Source organism: Cinclus cinclus, chromosome 6, assembly GCF_963662255.1.
Source record: "Cinclus cinclus chromosome 6, bCinCin1.1, whole genome shotgun sequence".
NCBI classification, from domain to species: domain Eukaryota; kingdom Metazoa; phylum Chordata; class Aves; order Passeriformes; family Cinclidae; genus Cinclus; species Cinclus cinclus.
In genome coordinates this window covers 53,056,212-53,076,258 of record NC_085051.1, presented here as the reverse complement: position 1 = coordinate 53,076,258, position 20,047 = coordinate 53,056,212, and the positions used below count along the sequence as shown (strand labels likewise).

Below are 20,047 nucleotides of genomic sequence, written 5' to 3'. Positions count from 1 at the left end.
TTTTTTTCACTAATGTATTACACAGCAAATGGTTGTAATAACATTTGGTATGACTAGATACATATCTGGCAAAGCTACACAGGTACAGAAATAGAAAACCAAAAACGACACCAGCACTGAAGGAATGGCCAGTTTAGAGGGAAGTGTAGCTCTGACAAGAATCTTAAGGGGGTTGCTAAAACACAGCAGTCAGTACTGAAGAGAGAAGTTAAAGCTTGAAGATGGTGCACGCCCGTCATGCAGGAGACAGTATAAGAATCACAAAAGGCATCTAGGCCTGTCAGAAATGGAGAGAGAAAAACTGAATGAAACTGTTGGGAAAAATTCAACAGTTTTCCATTTTGAACAGTTAGTTTACAGTATTTCTAGGTCACGTTCAAAGCTTTTTTTTTTTCCAGAGTAACTATTTGGACAGCCCTTAAATACAAAGTGCAGGCCCCTGCAATTATCAGAACCTATGTCTTTATGCAGTTTCACCTACATCACTAAGATGGGACTGACAAATGAACATGACTGATGCTGTGCATTCAAGTTAAAATTTGTATAAAGTATGAAACACCTTTAACAAGAAATAGCTTTGCTATTACATTTCATGAACAACTAAAAGGATTTTTTTCCAGCTGATGTTAACACACCAAAAAAAAAAAAAAAAAAAAAGGAAATTAAAAAAAAAAAAAAAGGAAGAATAGAGCAAAGTGCATTCATTTCAGCTTTAACTTCTGTCAGGAATTTTCCTTGAAACAAAAGTGCAAGAAGAAAGAGGTCTTCACATAACCTCCAGACAAAATTCTCTTCATTCCCTTAAGGAACTAGAATCCAGCTGGCCTAGGTCAATTCACTTTCACAAGTATTTTTAGGACATATGAGTGTTTGTGTCTATATAAATAATCCAAGTGGAATTTTCTCTACTGTCCCTAATGCAGTGAGGCAGCTGAAAAAAAAATCACCTTTAAAATAAATTGTGATTAATGTTGCACACTTTTCACTCTTTGTGCAAGTACAGAGACCATTACTGGTAGGTACTGTCTTGAGAGCCTTTACCTATAACAGCTGGAATGAACAGCAATTAAAGTTATCCTTGCAAATTGCAAAATGTCTTGCTACCAAGTGATTAGAAGATCTAAATCTAAGTATGTTTCAAACTAAATTGCATATGTTGCTTACAGTTAAAAGACAGACTTCAGCCTTGCAGGACTGAATAAGCTGAAGTCTAAATTCCAGCTAGAAGTATTAGATTAGTGAAAAGGCTAAGTGTTTCTGTGGTCTGCAATCAGCAATACTAAAGTAGTGAAAATGATCCAAAGGCAAGGCAAACTTGGTAGGTACAGAGTATAACTCTATACAGTAAACCTAACTACAACATCAGGAATAAGCAGACAAGCTTTTGGGTACTTCAAATTTATAATAAAAATATCAGCCTCCTAAGTTAAACTGCTTGATTAGCAAAACATTTCTAAAATATGAGCTCAGGATAAAATCAACCCAAACATTCCTGAGTCCAGAGTAAACAAAAAACAAACTCACAAGCTGTTTTTGTGGCGAAATTCAATTGCCAATTTTTATGTCATTCAGAATGAGAATCACCTTATTACTGCTGTTTACACCTCCCCACCATCACCATTTCCTGTACTTTGTCTGCTACAATATCCCACTGTCTGGCACTTATTTGAACAAGAGTAACTCTTGTCTATGGTAGTGAAATTCATAGTTTTCCCTTCGCTCCTAGTAGAGTAGATTTACATGCCCAAAAGCCTGTCTCTCTAAAGTATATGGCTTAGAGTAATGAAAAGATAATTCCTCTCACTGCAAACATTATAGTAAGTAGCACAGATTTTCATCTGTCCTGCAGCAGGCTGCGAGATCAGTTCACAAAAATGCCAGTTAAAAGTACTCAGTTATTTTCTATATAAAAGTATAGTGTGGGATCTAAATCTTGGCCTTCCCACTTTACATTTTAAGACCAAGTATTTCCTTGCATTTTCAAGCATCTTCTGTTCACTTTAAGTCATGAACTTTACAAGTGACATGTAAGGATGCACTATAACACCTCACTTAAATGTGTCTGTTTTAATAGTTACTTGCAGTTTTACTTCAATAGAAATTTCTTTTTTAAGAGTGTAAGACATTACATCAAAGCCTACAGTGCTTAATATGGATTACATTATATGGAAGGCCCTTAATTACATCTTCTGACAGAATTTTGTTGAGTTTGTCCCTTTGCATACTCCACCTATTCTCTCAGACAGAGTCAACTTGACCACTTCAGAAGAATTTAAATGGAAAACCAGGCCTCTCTTCAGGCTCTGCAGACACAAATAAAAGATTCTTACTACACTTTATGAATCAGAGTATTTTGTCTGGAGGGAATAAGGATAAAAAAAAAACTACACGCAATATAAAGAAGAGGGAAGAACATCACTGAGAGAGAAACACTTGCAGAGGGGAGGGAGAGAAAGTTGCCCACTTCACACAGAACATGTAATACAAAGTACCTTCTCTTAAGTGGGGGAAAAAAGAAATAACAAAGATGAGAATGAAGTGATGCCACTTCAGCACACTAAAAATGAAGTTTGCTTACCCTGAGATGTCAAAATTTAATTTTTCAGACCAGTAAATTTTATCACTGAGTTTGATTCAAATATTGACCTAGAAATACTGCCTATTGCTTTTCCCCAGAAGGTCCTTTCCATCCAAACCCTGCATGCATTAATGTCAATAACAGAAAAAAGTTTAATCCATTTAGAACATACAGTCATGCAAAGTACAGCAAAAATTAAGGGAGGAGTACAGTACACAGTTCTAATGCTGAATGGGCAAAATGAGAATTAAAAAGAGAGTTATTAAACCTGACCTTGGCTTTATTAATGATGCAGTATTAATTCACAATAGATGCTGATTGACTGTCTTGGCACTGAGAACACCAATGCCAAGAAAACAGTAATAAAGAGACAAAAGCAAAGATGGGAAGAACATTCTCCTTTAAGACTAAAGCACTACATGTTTTCTCAAGGTTTCTTTGGAATGCTAAGCTTTGTCTCATGTGGCTTACAAAAAATGGGGAGAAAAAGATTGCTTTTGTAAGAGAAATGAAGCTTCAGAACACTCAAAATTGCAAAGTAGGCTACTTCCCCTCCCATACAGCAAAAGCAACACCACTTTTTTAATCTAAGAGAGTATTTTCAGCAGAACTGCAGCTGGGAGTTAGTTAAGAGTGCAATATGTATCCCATTGCCAGCAATGGGATAAAGCATGGGAAAGCTGGTGATAGAAGCAAACTACATAAGCCAGGTCATAACTGAAAGCTTGCACTGTCCTTCAAATTAAAGGAAAACAATGGTTAGAAAAATGCACATGTAATCCCATTTTATATGTATATATACATATATTATATATATGCTTTTACTTTATGACAATCAGTGTAACATAGTGAAGCCAATAGATGGGAAACAAATAGGAACAAGCCTTGGCTCCAGACAAATTTTAATATGGAAAAATCATGAAGTCACCATCACATTTTTGTGTGATGGCACTGCCTCTTAAAATGGACTGTATAGCAGCTTGAAAAGCTGTGTTCCCTCCTCCAGCAAAGCTGGGTAAGGAGGAGATTAGAATTATTTCAGTGTTAGACTGGTCATTTTAATTTACTCTGAAACTGCTAACACTCAGTATATTTCCATAGCAAATGTTCTTTGTGATTCCAGCTGATGAAGTGTTTTTAAGCAAACATTTAAATTACAAACAAATAGGGCACCAAAAGGAAAAAAGCAAAAGTGAGTTAATTGCCAGAATATTTCTACCAGTAAAAACAAATCACCAACAAGCAATTGTACACCAGACCACAACCAGGACACTCAATCAGCATTACACAACTTAGCCTTAAATACAACTGCTTGGGATTCTTGCAGAAATGCCACCATTCAGGACAGCAACAGAAAGGATGCCTTAAAATTTGAAAATATTACGAGTTTTTTAACATTATTATAGACAAAATGTTATTCTTCATTTCTTAACTGATTCTTCAAAATTACAAAACACAAGGTAAATGAAGCAGGAAACTCCTGAAGGCACAGCAGGCTGGTGAGTGGACAGCCCTGGTTGTTAGGTGATTTCCTAGGCTATTCTCTCCAACTGTGTACTGTACTTACCCCGTTCCACTCTACGCTCATACTCACTTCCTCGCCGCCATCAGGGCCACTCTCGTACTTTACCACATCCACGTTGAGGCTCTCTCTGCTCCGCCGCTTCTCCATGCTCTCAGGGTCATTCAGCACTTCGGCCACTCTCTGTTTGTGAACATTGTCAAGACCCTGAGAATTTGATAGAATGGGAAGAGGCTTTATCTTGTTACAAGCTCTGTTCATCTACAGCCCACACACAACAACTGCACCAAGCAAGAGGTAAAATCAACCCACAATTCCATCGGTCCAGTTTTGCTTTCAGAGAGCAGCTGAGTTGCCCTTTCTAAATTGCAAGGATCAACACAGCATGAAGTGCAGAGTTTGATTCTTTGAGAATTCACTGAATTTCCAAAAGAACTGCCATTCTTTTCTTCTTTCCTTATCGCTTGTCTAAGCCTCGTGGTGCTCGTATCACTTACCTGAAACAATCTGGAAAACAGCTAAATATTTAAGCAATTCATAGATCATAAACCATCAATGTAATTCTCAAGTTTTCTACCCATCAAATGATGCAGTTTGCACCTTTGGGGAGGTGTCTGAATATCTAATACCCCAAAAATAGGTTGTGTTATTTAAAAATACTGACATAGAACATTTGGCATTAATATAATTTTCCTTCAGAAAGAAATTACATAGAATACAAACTTGTAATAAACATACTAAATATATGGTTAATATATTTACTTTCTATTAAAGCATGCCCATCAATTATCAAATAATCCTTTCAATATCTTAAAAGTGATAAAGTAACTTCTATGAAAACCCTGCACTAAAGGCAAAATCTTTTAACACAGAAACTAGAAAATATCAAAACTCAAATCATACTTATTTTCAATTTTGTCTTCATAATAAACCTACTCCACATCATAACCAGTATTTGCTGACAGGAAGAGATCCCAGATGAATGCCTTATACTTTACAAACTATTCTGCATCCTCTACAGTACAGCACGAGCAGCAAGAACAGCAGGGATGTGTGTGGCAAACCCATAAAGCCAATTACAATACAGGAAATTAAAGAATGCCAAAGTTCTTAGAAGTGCATGAATAAGAATGAAAGTTGTTTTAGTGGAATGGAGATGTTAGGTTCTTGTTCCCATGTAACTGTTTTTCCCTAAGTGAAGAGCATAATTTGAATGACCCAAAACAAAAAGCAGTGTTAAATGCTGCTGTAACACAGCACTGTCTCCTACACATCAGAATCTAGGGGTGTGTATACTGCCATATATTAAGGTATAGGTGGTGTATGATGAACAGTGAAATTCTGAAGAATCCTTAAAAATAAAGAGTCAGGCAAGCTTCTAGATAAAATACAAGTCTTATTTATTCTCATATTAAAAAATGAAATTAAAATTGAACTTTTGTGTTGTTTGTTTACTTGTATTTTCTTGCTTTGCTTTCCAAATGCTTTCCATTTCTTGTACTTTTCTTGCTTTGCTAAACACCAACTGACAACCCATGTTTTCTTGTCCAGTCTTAGACTTTTATAAAAGATATAGTAGCAAATCATACAAAAGGGAATGAAAAAAAAGCAATAAAACCCCCAACAAACTCAAACTCTCTTCTACCTTCCAAGAGAAGGGAAAAAGGGTTACTTGAACAGTAGATCTGAGAGCACAAAGAGAGCACATTAAAAGAAAAGTCCCCACTGAAACTATAATATCTATCCCTTAGTTTACAAAAGTAACAAAAGGTTTCTGTTAGTCAGTTGTATGGAGAAACTGAACACTTTTAAGTCTGACAGCTTCTTATTAAAAATAGAACAGCACAACTGGCAAAGATTTCCAGCAGAACCTCCTTATTTTCCCCCCAGCTACAGTCTGTTTCCCAGGACAAGCAGCCAGTTGTGGACTGCTGGCCAACACAATGTTTTCTGCTCCTTCATTTTCCACATAATTTCACTCCCAGCTTGAATCATATCCCCAGTACATAGTGCCACTGCCCCAACAATTAACCAAACTGCAAGTGTTAGGATGCATCCATTTATCACCAGCTCAGCCTGAAATTAGAGGGTGACCAAGCACTGCAGGTTCCTATATTCTGCATACATGAAGTTGAAAATCTGCATGATCACAATGCAGAAACATGATTAAGGTGAATTTTCATACTTGCCTGTTTACGAGATCTCATTGCTGCCTCTTCTAATGTTTCAGCAGCTTCAAATTTTCCCTGTCGTCTGTAAAGTGCCCCAAGGTTCTTTAAAGTAGTAGTTACTGTTGGACTATTGAAAGAAAAGAAAAATAACTCTATGTAAAACATATACTCACACAGTAAACTCCTTTCAACTCACTAATAAAAGCTTAAATTAATATGGTGTTTATCATATTCTTGTAATAATTTATTCTTGCTTGAAATACACTATACAGTATTTCATGTATACCAAATAAATTGCTGACCTCTTTCAAAGGGTATCAACATCTCAGCCTGTGACTAGCTAATATCCTTGAAACTAGAATGCTAAAACCTTGTGCTCCTCAGCTGCACCTCAAGGTGAAAATTTAGCTCCAGATGAGTGTGTCCAACTGAATAACTGTGCAGCTTCCAAAAAATATGCTTATTCATGCATGGAGGCCATTACTGTGCCGTGTGTTAGTCACAGAAGTAATTAAAAGTTTCTTTCATCAGCTTTTACTGAACACCTATTTGCAGTTTCTATGCATTTAAACCATGCTTGAACAACAAAAGCAAAAAATCGCCCATTTCATTAACAAGTCTCACACTCCACCAAGATAATTTTTGCTTTGATGGCACAAAATTAGCTCAGTCACAGTATTTTTGAGTGAAGTTTTGCTCCAATAACAACACAGGAAAGATTTTCTCGTGTATTAGAATGAACAAGGACATGAAAAGCAAATTAACAAAATGTATTGCACACAGAACTCAAGATGGAAGGGAAAAAAAGAGATTTCATCAGCACAAAGGCTCTGATGCTTGTTAAACATGAGCATTCAAATACTCAATAAACAAAATACCCTCACTGACCATCAGTACTAGCTGCAGGTTTTTTCATACTGCACCACCTACATGTTAAAAAAGTTGCAGTAATGGAACAAAATTAGAGCAACCAAAAATAGTTTCACTGACTATAATCCAAGCTGAAATCCTTATTTCTCTTATTTCACTTTATACATTGCCATTCACACAACTATATTCTTGAAGCTTTAGAAACTCAAATAACGCTTAGTTGTGTCAGTTCAGCTTTGTTTTCTTGTGCCAGCTAGGCAAGTAAAGGTGCAGTTATTTGCAGTCTCATTTTTGGCCCTCTCCAGAGGCCTTGCAGGGGCAGGGAGGGCAGAGGTGTGGTGCAGAAGGAAAGGTGACCTAGGCTGCCACCTGAAGGCCTGCCAAGAACATAACTGGTGCAATTTTATGTCACTGGATCGATCTATCTAACCAGCCTCGAGTAAAAGCAGCCTCAGGACTTGAAAACTGCTGCTGTACTCCTGAAAACCAGTTTTGGGCCTGGAATTTTTAATACTTTAGTTTTCATAGTCCTAACCACGAAGTTGCTTTGGTTTCATTTAAAAAAATGTTTTAATCTAAGACACTGAGTCTCAAGAGTTGTTTGCCCTGTAAAGAAATTACTCACCTGTCAACTTTGCAAGCTTTGTACCAGCCACCATATTCTCCAAAAGATGTGCCATCTTTTTGCTTCCCCTAGAACAAAGGTATTGTTGAAAAAAAAAAAAATCTGATTTGCAACTTAAACAACTATAAGCTCCAAAAGAGATTCACGACCATGGTCTTACTTTGCATTCTTCCCTCTCTTCTGCATGCATCCAGATAGGCTTATTTTCATCTGGTGAAACAAGAAAAGGATTTTACAGAAGAACAAAACTACAAGGTATTGATAGTTTGATTTTCACCACTCTGAAATGAAGCTGTGAACCAGGGAATTATACTATTGCCACAAAAAAACCTTACTGTCCCTACTACAATCAGCAGATAAATAAAACGCACACCGCTTTTACAGTTCTACAATTCTGTCTCCTTTTCTTATCTGAACTTAGAAACAGCTACTTCTGAGAAGCTTTGAAGTCAGTATATACTGCCTCCCATTTGTCATGTGTCTAGTTCTGTGCTAGGAAACATGAATTTATTTCTTTTATCCTCACAACAACTTTGACATCTACTAAGTGGTGCATATGCTACTGTCTTGGAATGCAATGAAAATACTTTACTGGGGCTTTTAGTTTATAAAACGAACATGACTTCAATGTACAGTGTAGTTCCCAATTTAAAGGTATTTTCCCCATTCTTTAAATGCATTAATGGGGGGCTTGTGTTAACAATGCCTTTATTTATGTTACTAAAAATCCTGCGTTGATGTTTTTCCTGTGACTGGAAAGTGACATAAATTTTTCTGCCTCCACAAAAATACCAAAATTTGGTTTAGTGAGGTGTAAGATAAATTATATCAGAAACACAATTTGTAAAGCATAAACCCACTAAGTCTACCTCATGTTTTTTAATCAAATGTTTGCTGCTGTATCTAAAAGCTTTCTTATGATAAATGTACTTCAAACACATCTATCAGCTCACCCTTTAAGTCCACCTAAAGCAGACAACAATTTTACTCAGGACACTATTAACTTCTTGCAAATTTTCTCTCGTAACTACAAAAATAAAACATAAATTCAAATCTAGGGACTCAGTTTCTTACCATCTACAGAGCCAAATTCCCGTTCATGAGCGCGAGTAAGAATCTCTTTGTATAAAGTTTCCGCTTGCTTAAACTTGCCCTGTTTTAGATAGCAGGATGCCTAAAAACAAAATACCCCCCAAAAGATATCAGCACACTGATTTATTTATCTCTATAAATAAGAAACACAATAAATTGTGGATAAAAGTGCATTTCAATTAATGAGAAATTTTGTCTCAGGTCTACTTTGGGAAAGGCTTACCAGATTGTTCTTTGTTTTTGCAACATTTGGATCATCTGGTCCCAGCTTAGTTTGGTAGATTTCAAGTGCCCTCTGATAGTAATATTCAACCTCCTCGTATTTACCCTGGTTCTGGCATAGCAAAGCCAAGTTATTTAATTGCTTGGCAACATCAGGGTGATCTTTCCCCAGGACCTAGAAATTAAATACAAGGTATTAAAATATTCTCTAATCATCAAGTCAGGGTTTAGAAATAAATCATTTAGAAACATTCTGTTAGATTTATTCCTCCTCAAATCAACATGAGGATGGAAAAAGCAGAAGCTGCATTTCAAAGATACGAAAATGACTCAATTCTATTGCAAACTGAGAATGATGCAGAATAATCCATGAGGAACAAAGAAAGTAGCAAAACAACATTATATAGAGAGTGTTATATAAACCTGAAGATTCAGTCTCATAGACTAAAACAAATATCCACATAGAGAATAATCAACTTAAAAACTTCAGCAAAGTTTCATTTTTTAATTCCGATGCTCTTGTCAAATCAAAGACTATTTGGCTATTAAAGGGGAAGGAAAAAGGTAAAGATTTCTCACCAAATACTGAATTTAGCATATACCCAGAGTGCTCCAGTAATTCCGTAGCATTATTAGAATTTCCTACTGTTTTGAATTTCAGACACTCCTAACTACTAGGCATTGTTAACTCTGGGGTTTATCTGGCAGATCTATCCAATCAAAGCATAAAAAAGTAAGCATTTAACTTTGTTTTCTCCTTCACAAAGTCCCTTCAGAGGTTCTGCATTTGCCAGTCATACCTTTTCTCTGATTTCCAGAGCTCGCTTACACAACGGTTCTGCTTCTTTGTACTTTCCCCGTTTACCATAAAGTACTGCAAGATTGTTAAGAGTTGCTGCCACCTGTCAACAGCAGAGAAACATTAAGTACCTTGAAATCTGCTGATACAAATACACCATGAATGAGCACATTTTCAAGGCACTGATGTTATCAAATTTTCCGTGCACAGGACAGACCTCTTGAAATTTGCAAGTGAAGAAATATTTATTATTAAATGCATATATACACAATAGAGGAAAGAAAAACCTAAATCATGAAATAATTTTGCTTCCTTTGTGGGAAATGTCATTTAATCATGGCACACATCTTCACACGTTCTTCTCTTACAAAGGTACCTGTCACATCTATACTTTGAGCTGCCTTGAATCCCACAGGCCACGAAAGTATCACATAAATTTTGCAAAAGCTTGATTTACATGTCATTTACAAGCAGCAATAAATCAGATCAGAAGTGCCCCTTCAATCTGAGTATAATAAAGTGATTTGAGTAAGCAAACTAAAATCTTTCTTCACAAATTGATTTCCCATAGAAAATCCAGGCAATCCAAAATCAAGCATGGGCAAATTATTTGTGGTGAAACAGCACTGAATATAATGTGGCCTCCTACCTGTACTGTTTAAAGACAAGCCAGGCCTTAGAACCTTTCCTGCTGAGTTTGATATTAGAATTAGTTCAAAAAAAGTTCAGTGAAAACAAACTAAAGTTATGATATCACATATATACAAACCGCTGGATGATCTTTGCCCAAAGTCTTTTCACGGATGGCCAAGGCATCATTCAGGAGATTTGCTGCATCTTTGTATTTGTTCTGGTCTCTGAATTACAAAGAGATGTAATTAACACTGGGGATTCAGGAATGAAAAACCATGAAAATTAAGCTGAGTTCACTATTGATCTAAAGATGCTATTACAAAAGAAGAATAATTGAGAATATATTCATAAATTAGGAAGTAGAACCCTAAAGACTGTAACTGTAACTACTTTATTAGCTGAGGACTGTAGTGAGCATGTATTATTTCTACACTGATGTCCAATTTCTACCTCTAGATTACTTTGAAGTGGGTAATCAAGACATGTACCCTCAGTAGACAAAAATAAGAAAAAATCAAAACCAGCTTCATTCCCAAAGCAAAGATATAGACAAAAATACAGCAAATTGTTTGACTTTTAAATATAGAGAGACATTTAAATATTTTAGGAACCTCTTCAGGGTTTTAATTACAATTTTTAAAGGAATATAGAACAGGGGGAAAAAATTCTAGTCTGAATGTTAAAAGGCTGTAGGTATTAGGTAAATACTAGGTATTTATTTCACTGCTATTTATCTATGTCAGTATACAAACCTGTACACCAAAGCAAGTATGTTCAACATAGTGGCAACATCGGGATGGTCATGACCTGAAGTCTTCTCCAGATCTTCAAGAGCTTGTTTACAGAGAGGTACAGCAACCTCATATCTACCTTGGGAAGCATACTGGATAACAAGATTATGTAGGGTCCGTAATCTTGCTGGAATTTCATAGCCACCTTGCTGGGCAGCAGCTGCTGCACTGCTATGCTGCTGTTGAACTGAAAGAAATCCACAAAATTTTAACTCGTATAAAAGACGACTGTAAATGAAACATCTTCAAATGAGTGCTCAGTGGCACAGAATGAGACTCAGTTTTATTTCTTCAATACACAGAATTAGCATTAGAACATACTTCACAGCAGTCAGGCTATCTTGAACAGTGAGAGTGGAAGTATGACTGCTTTATTCTTTATATCCTGTCCATTATTATTTTTACAATTCCAGTAGCTCGAAGGGCCAAATGTAATAAACTAATGAAGAAAGCAGGAAACTATTTTGGCTTAGCAAACCATTAACATTTTCAAGATTATATCATAATTTTGCACTTTCAAATATCACTCTTTTCATATGGAAGGAACACTAACATAGATAAGGTGAATACCTGCAGAAAATATTTTTCCTTTATTCTTCTCTAAACGTACAATTCTTTTTTGTTTCCGTTTGTTTGCTATGCCAAGGAGCACTTAATGTGAGCACATAAAGGACTGAAACACCTTAGATGTCAGAAATAACAGCTGCAAGACAAAAGGCCCTGAGTCAAAGTCAACCTTTAAGTTTTACTAACCCTCAGGCTTAGCCACTTATTTTCCAGTAGCTCCTAACCTTTGGTTGTTGCAACCTTCACTCTCCCACTGCCCCCAAAGAAGTACTACCCCTTTTCTCTTCACCTGACCAATTTCTGAGATTTAGAATATTCCCTCTTTCCTTTTCACTAAACTCCAGAGAACGCACAAGATAAGGGCTCCAGCCAAGAGCCTGATTTTATTATTTCCTTTCTATTAAGCAAAAACCACTCTCACAAGAAGTGGGAGCATTTTTATCTCAGTGGAATCACACAAGTCCAAGCCTATACCAAATCACTTCCTGCCAAAGCACTAAAGCATTTCAGCCTTTTTTTGCAAGGTCAAAGAAATCACTGACATGTCAACTTTGTGTTTTGCAAAGCGAAGTAAGGAAGCTTTACCTCTCAACCTTCCCACTACAAAATTCTAGGGAAGCAAGGATGAGCTAGGAAGGAATTCATGATCAGCACTGACCTACTGTAAACTCTTCAAGCCTCCCCTTCAGTGCTGGTTATGAGTAGCTGACAAGAATGCAGTGTACCTTGTATGCATGCCCATAAAGGAAATTTGAAACTGCTGACTGCAAAGGTGGTTCCCTTGAGACATCTTCCCTCAAGTCATTTGCCTGGTAAGACCCATTTTGCTCTCAGCAAACTGCACTGACTCCACAACATCAATGTGTTCTATGTTTATACACGTACAAAAACCACATTCAATTAAGCAAAGCTTACTTATCTACCAAGAGCTTTTTTCAATCACACTACCAAACATCTACCTCAAGTTCCACAACATACTCCTCAGTCCTGCTCACCTAATGACAAATACTTCCATAATTAGTATTAAAACTAATGCAGACAACCTTAGCGAAGGACAAAAGACATAAAAGTATTTCATACTGAAACCTGCCACAAAAATCTCAGATCATTAAAAAGGTCATTAACAGAATTCACTATCTGATCAGAATCTGCCTCAGTTACTTGCATCTAACCATTGTGAGGACCTGAAGAAGGATAACAGGACAAATTCTGAATTGAAATCAGCCTGAAGAATTTTACAGCAGCTAGTAAACTCTCTTAAAAAACCTAGACCCCAGTTTTGTACATACCAATGTAGAGAATGTATCTCAATGATGGGATTCCTTATTCTAGCAGAAGCATTCACCACTCCAGCTGTGTCCCAGAGGTCCCCAAGCATGGATACATTTTTGTAAAGAGCATATTCGTATTCTGCACTGCAGAAACACAGCAACAGCATAATCTGAAGTACACTTACTTCCTTGTCCTTGGTCATCTTCATCATTGGGAAATAGATCATCCAAAGGCTCTTTGGTGGAATCTGTGTCTTTATCCTCCTACAGAACAACCCCAAACCCAACAAATTAAATCTAAGGTATAAGAGGACAGTCCAGTTAATAATCAGCAATGCTAAAGTAAAACCCCACATTTAGAATTGACAGGAATAACATTTCTCACTGAACTTTTACATAGGTTTTATATTTAAATGTATTTACACCCTCTGTCCCACAACAATATAGGACACCTTCAGAAGGGCCAGGAATAGAAATGAGGTCCCCTAGATTTCAGTCTCAATTTAAGCACACAAGAACACATTTTCTGTTCTCACAGAAGCATTAGGTCTGATGAAAGTACCCAGTGAAGAGTAAGCACTGCTCAGTACAGAATTGTCCGTGGTACCTTTTTTAGTCATAAACACAGTTATAGTTGGGCAAGGGAGAGGAATAAGGAGACCACAATTTCTGAGTACTCAACTTCTGTACAAATAATAAGACTTTGCAATTATAATCTGTAAGGTTCAAAAATTAAAAAACAAAACTAAACAAGAACACTTAAAAGTAAGTTCATTTCCTATAGTCTCCATCTGGAACCATATTAATTTCTACACAATCCAACAGTGTAAATTGATTTTAAGCATCCAAAGAAAATTTCAAATGTAAAACAAAGAACCAGATCATCCCTCACTCCTGTTTCCTAAATGTTGAACCTATACAAAATAAATAGTGGAAGTTCTCAGAAATTATGAGTTCAGTAATAATAAAACCCAGAGGCAGAACACATTTTTCTGGCTCTCCATTCAACACCTTTTTCCACAGATGAGAAAAGGCCAACTGCTGCAGCTGGCATTCAAATTCAATGACGGCAGAGCCGGGGCATTGCAAAACCAGAAAACTGATGTGACTACATCTCAGATGGGAAGCTCATGCATTTTTAGTGTTGATTCCAACCTCATACTGAATCTGTACAACTAACTATTTCAAAGGCTAGAAACAGAGACAGTCCATATGGTTAGTAATACTATAAAGATGCCTGGCTTACTTAGGCTCAATTTGTTAATTAAATTTCGAATAATGAAGCTAATCTATCTGCAGATTACAGTCTGACAATATAGCACATCAAAATCCCAATATTCCATCCTCTGCCCCTTTTCTGAACAGGCATCGCTGGCAAATTCATCTACAAATACCAAGTCATGGAACAGCACTGAAAAATTCTGGGTGCAACTGACCAAAACAACTCTCACCATATGTTAAAAAGGATTAATCAAGCACTCAGTTAAGCATGACTAAATCACACCCATTTTCAACCATTAAAATTGCTGAAATAACTAGTTACGCAAAACTGCACTTCCCAAGACACCACTGAGAAGGGCTGAACACACAAAATGAGATCCTTCTCTACAGTGCCCCTTAACCTAAGGAAGCAAAGTGAAATTATAAAAAGAAGGGCAAATAAATCAGAAGTCTTTTAAAGTAATAAATTCCTTCTGTAAATGAAAGCTGTGTCCATTTTCTCTCTGAATCTAAGAATATATAGCACAAGGGGCTTGTATACATGCAGATGATCACAGAATTCAGTAACATCCTTGTGTAAATTCTCAACAGATACAAAAGCTATACACTGATTTTACTAGACAAAAATTGAGTATTTTTTGTACAATCAAAATAATCCAAATCCTCTAGATACTTAAAATCTCTCACAGCTTAGACTTCCCACTTATTTTAACTGCTGAGTTTACAGAAGTGAGATTTTTGTTTTGGTCCAGTTTTTCACACTTTTAAGCTTACACGATACTAATTGAGTATCAATTTTGTTCTTCATGTATTTTATTATCTGCAGACAGTAAAATACATACTATCTTAAAGTTAAGAATGAGCTCTCCGAATCATTCTGCAAACTATGTGACAGTAGTACAAGGTAATATTTTAAGGACAAATGTATGTTAGGGACAAATGAAATGCATTTGTTATTTCTTATTAAACAGGCACATTACAACACATGTAAATGTAGGCTGCTTTTACTGTTTTACTATGCAGGTACTTACTGATGGTGAAATATCGTCATCGTATTTTTTTAATTGATTCATGAATTCTAAATGTTTCTTTTCTTCCTCCAGCTGAGCTACAGACTGCTCACTTTTCTGTAGTTTCTGCTGTGTATTGGCTAGTTCGTCCCGTAGCCACTGATTCTCCTGGCAGAGCCGGCGAACCTGAGCCCGCAATTTCTGCTTCTCTGATTCCACTGCATTTAAGTGATTTGACAAAGCCATCATTACCTGAAAAGCAGAATGTGTCACATGACATACTTCCCCTAGAATGCAGTCCTGTTCATAACATACAAGGCTTTCATTATTTAAACCTATGTCAGCTGTGAAATCTGGTAAACATGCCCATGCCTCTTCTTTTTAGATACGGTTCTCACTTTTCCTCTAAATCTTTTTACCATTTAGAATTACAGAATGATTTGGAATGGAAGGGGCCTCTAGGATCATCTCTTTCCAGCTCCCTGCCATGGGCAGGGACACCTTCCACTAGACCAGACTTCTCAAAGCCCTATCCAACCTGGCCTTGAACACTTCCAGGTACAGGGCACCTGTTCCACTACTCCACCATCCTCATAGGGAAGAATTTCTTCCTAAATCCAATCTAAACCTACTTTTTCTCAGTTTGAAGCCATTCTGCCTTGTCCTATCACCATATGATCTTTGTAAAGTCCCTCTGCAGCTGTCTTGTAACCCCTTCTAGTCCTGGAAGGGGCTCTGAGGTCTCCCTGCAGCCTTCTCTTCCCCACCTCTCTCAGCCTGTCTCCAGAGCAGAGGAGCTCCAGCCCCCTGATTGTGCTCATTTGCCTCCTCTGGACTTGCTCCAACAGGTTCATGTCCTTCCCCTGTTGGGGTCTCAATCTAGAGTAACTCTTTACTAAATAATTGTTTTCCATGACACTATCAGAAGTTAAAATTGTTTCAGAATCCCCTGAACATTAAATATAATCTTAAAATACATGAAAAATTTGAAGTAGATTGCTGAACTGGAAATTTTTGTTCCACTAACATAAAATGGAGCAGTAATACTTTCAACTTGCAGGATCACAAAAATAACCAAAGAACTAACAGAGAGTTCTAATTTAACACCTTCCAGACAAAAAAAGGATTTGTATACATGCTTATAGCTCCTGAAAATGAACACCTCAGCATAATGGTAATACTTCAAAGGGACACTTACTCGACTGAGATCTGAATGTGCAACTCAACACACGATTTATAGATGCACTTTATGTTACGAATCATGAGCTTGAGTGTGCAGACTTTAAAACACAGTCACAATAAGGACAAAATATAGAACACCCATAAAAGCAGCTTACTTGGCTGTTTTTTGGTATTTTTGCTGAGCAAAGTTAAATGAAAAAGGACCATATTAAGTGAAAGCCAAACACTACCAGCAGAAGATATTCTCCCTTCACTGTTTATGTAATCTCCCACTGACACATGCAGTGTTTGGCTCACAGCAGTCCCAGGATGCACACCTTGCAAGAATGGACCACTGGTGAGAGTACAAATCTTTTAGATCAGTTAGACATCCCCAGGTTACTAATATTTAATCTCCTGAATTTCACGGTTTTATTTTTAAAAAAGTTATCTTTAAGTGGTTTTAAACTAAGCTTTTCATGTGAAACAGATAGTGTCCTCAGCTGAAATTTCAGGTGTCAAAATATTCATTAAGCCTTTAGAAAGTAATTTTTTCTATAAAGGGTAAGAAAACCCCAGGTATAATTCCCTAATACCCGTCCAAAACTCCAGACTTCAGCACGTACCTATTTACATATTAAAAACTGTTCTAATATTTTTAAGTACTTGGTCAATTCAAACAGTGGCATTTATATAACAAGGAAGCATATTTGGGAAAATCGTGATAACAGGGTCAATGTATTAAAACACTGAACAAGCTATAATGGCAAACTAAAATATTTTGTAATCCTATTCACTAGAATTAACTGAAAGAAAAGTCTGATTACGACTTCTGCAAATTTAGTTTCATTTTCTTGGAAATAAGACATGATCTGACCTATGTGCATGCCACAAAGAACATCTATTTTGGTATCTTAAATTTTTAAAAATAATTTTTAAAAATACTACATTGTTACAACTCAAAGCATTCAGGAAGAGTAACCTTATCAAGTCTGAGAGCAGCAGTTTGAAGTGCAACTGGCTTCCTAAGAAAAGCAGCAAATGCAGACTTCTTGGCTCCTCATCACCACAGTTCACAAAGTACTATGTGAGGCAAACAAGGCAGGAACATCTGCATCTGAGGCTCCTGATAGAGCCAAGAACAACAACTAGCATTTCAGAGTCCTCATACTACACAGAAGTTACTCATCTACTTGCACATCTTGTACAACCAACCTTTAAAGGTAACTAAATTATTGCAATTTCATTCCAATTATCTTCCAGCATTTTCCTCCTGTACAAGGCATCAAAGTGGGTACAACATATACACGAAGACATGACAGTCTGTCCAGGGGTTCTACATTCCCCTGTCTGATAACCCACATTTCATTTCAGTCTCAATTCACCATAAGCAAGTGCACACAACTTCACAATACACACAATTAATAGGTCCAGGAGAGAAGCCTGAGCACAGTTATAGACCAACAGGAAGCCTAATAATGTAGGAGTAACTCATTGGCATTTTCAATTCCTTTGAACACTACCATTTTACAGTGATGACTGTCATATCACAACATTTCAGGTTTTTGACTTGGTACAAAATTGTATAAAGTTGTACTGTAAATATAGTCCTGAAAACCCAATAAACATGCAACTTTTCACTTATCTTCAGATATCTTCGATTAAGAGTCTATAGAAATTAGCTCAGAGTCCTCTCTTTAATGCACCAGTCAAAGCTGTTCAGATTCTGTACTCAGGTCTTAAACTTTAAAATGCTTTTAGTTTCAATTTTAGTTCAGTAAAATGTTCAATAAATATCAGAGATTCTTAAGCTCTAAGAGCATCATGTGCTACTAGAAAAAATCTGAGTCAAGGGAATATAAACATGAATTTAAGGCAACAGCAGAGCTCAAAGGCTTGGAGCATATTTATTTGTTGTATGTGTGCTTGTGTGAGACCTTCCTATGCCATCATTTAGAGTTAAAATGCTACTGCTCAGTTCTTGAGTTCTACCTCTGTTAATTACAGCACTTTTTATCCTTTATATCCAAGAAACATGTAAATGTCCCAGCATATTACTAATGCCTGGAGAGAAATGCCTGAAATGCCTAATTTCTACCACAACTTTACCTGTGCTTCACTAAGGCCAAGCTCCAGCATTTCCAGTGACTTTCGAATCATGTTTGATTTTTCTTCAACCAGATTAGTTTCATCATCTTTCTTCAAACATTTCAGTGTTTCAAGTAAGCTCTGTAAAATTGAATTGTGTTCATTCTTCAGTGCCTCTAGTCCATTAATCACTTGCTTAGTTTTGGCAATGATTTCATCTTGAGTAAGCTTCTCCAACTTCTCTTCCTTTAAATACACCATTGTGGACATGTTTTCATACATTCTGAAATGGAAGAGCATGCTAGTTAATGCAAAAGGGAAAATAAAATATGCATATAGGTCTGTAAGTCAATAAAGTCTGAAATGTATATTCAGAATGCAATCATATTTATGCACAACTTTTACAATGTTTCATGTCGTGAGTTTGAACAGCTTCAAGTTTTCCAGTTTCTATTTCCAGATTTAATATTAACACTCATTGATATACCAAAACCAACATACAATGAAACACAGACTATGACATGGCATTAGAATTTGTAGTAACTGCTGAAGAACAGGGCTGCATCTCCAGGATTCTGGCTTGTGCACAAAGTAGCTGGTGTATAAAATACATACTATAATAAACACAGCTATTTACATCTATAGCTTTCTAAAAAAAACCCACAAAATAGGGCTTGAAGTATTTGAAGGAATTGCATCCAGCCTTCTTAAAGGGCTCACCACTCAATCATGAGAAAAGTCACCTTTTTCCTGTAAAAAGGAAACACCAGCCTCATTCTTTCCCAAGGACTACAAAAACTCTTATCACTATGCATTTTGAACATCACAATTACCCCCAGGACAACTTTAATTCATTATTTTAACTCTACACTTAACACATAGACATTCAATTATCTCCAGGTCTAGATGCAGCTGTTTTGATGAAGATGCAACAGCTGTCTCATGCTGGAAAAAGTAGTTTGTATAGTACAACCCTTGCAGCAAGACCTTTCACTGTGCTATTTTATCAGTATCTAATGCATTACACTAAGGACAGTAAATTTCTGGATGTTTGTCAACACCTTTACCAAATGCAAATGAAGACCCAAAAAGGTTTAGAAATTCACATACTCTTATTATCACACATGCTATTGCTAAGTGATAAACAAGCTTAATAATGTAGAAATTCTAAGAGAACACACCCAGATCATTTAACCCCTTTTAAATGTCACCAGAGAAATGTTCTACAATGAAAATAAAGACTTGAGAAATCACTCCTCTGTACCTCGGGTATTTAAAACTTTGAATGAACCAGGAAGTATAAATTAGAATAAAATAGGAAAGATTTTTCAAAAGCAATAAATTATCCCATTTATGTGATGACACCTGGGTAAGCATTGATAAACTAACATTTAAAATTAATTAAAACTACATTAAAACTTGGTAC

The 20,047-nt window shown here is 36.4% G+C and overlaps 1 protein-coding gene across 1 annotated transcript in view; it reads right to left on the bottom strand.

Annotated features, from left to right (window-relative positions):
• The window catches only part of KLC1 (kinesin light chain 1), a 44,073-nt gene that overhangs the window by 8,384 nt on the left and 15,642 nt on the right, over window positions 1-20,047 (bottom strand). The window contains exons 2-13 of the mRNA XM_062495689.1: window positions 18,643-18,904; window positions 15,394-15,624; window positions 13,327-13,405; window positions 11,265-11,490; window positions 10,649-10,736; window positions 9,881-9,982; window positions 9,082-9,255; window positions 8,841-8,940; window positions 7,927-7,976; window positions 7,767-7,834; window positions 6,290-6,398; window positions 4,146-4,307 (exon numbers count right to left, since the gene is read on the bottom strand). Coding sequence (XP_062351673.1) covers window positions 4,146-4,307; window positions 6,290-6,398; window positions 7,767-7,834; window positions 7,927-7,976; window positions 8,841-8,940; window positions 9,082-9,255; window positions 9,881-9,982; window positions 10,649-10,736; window positions 11,265-11,490; window positions 13,327-13,405; window positions 15,394-15,624; window positions 18,643-18,903 — 1,650 coding nt within the window. The 5' untranslated portion in view covers window position 18,904. The remainder of the gene's footprint in view (window positions 1-4,145; window positions 4,308-6,289; window positions 6,399-7,766; window positions 7,835-7,926; window positions 7,977-8,840; window positions 8,941-9,081; window positions 9,256-9,880; window positions 9,983-10,648; window positions 10,737-11,264; window positions 11,491-13,326; window positions 13,406-15,393; window positions 15,625-18,642; window positions 18,905-20,047) is intronic.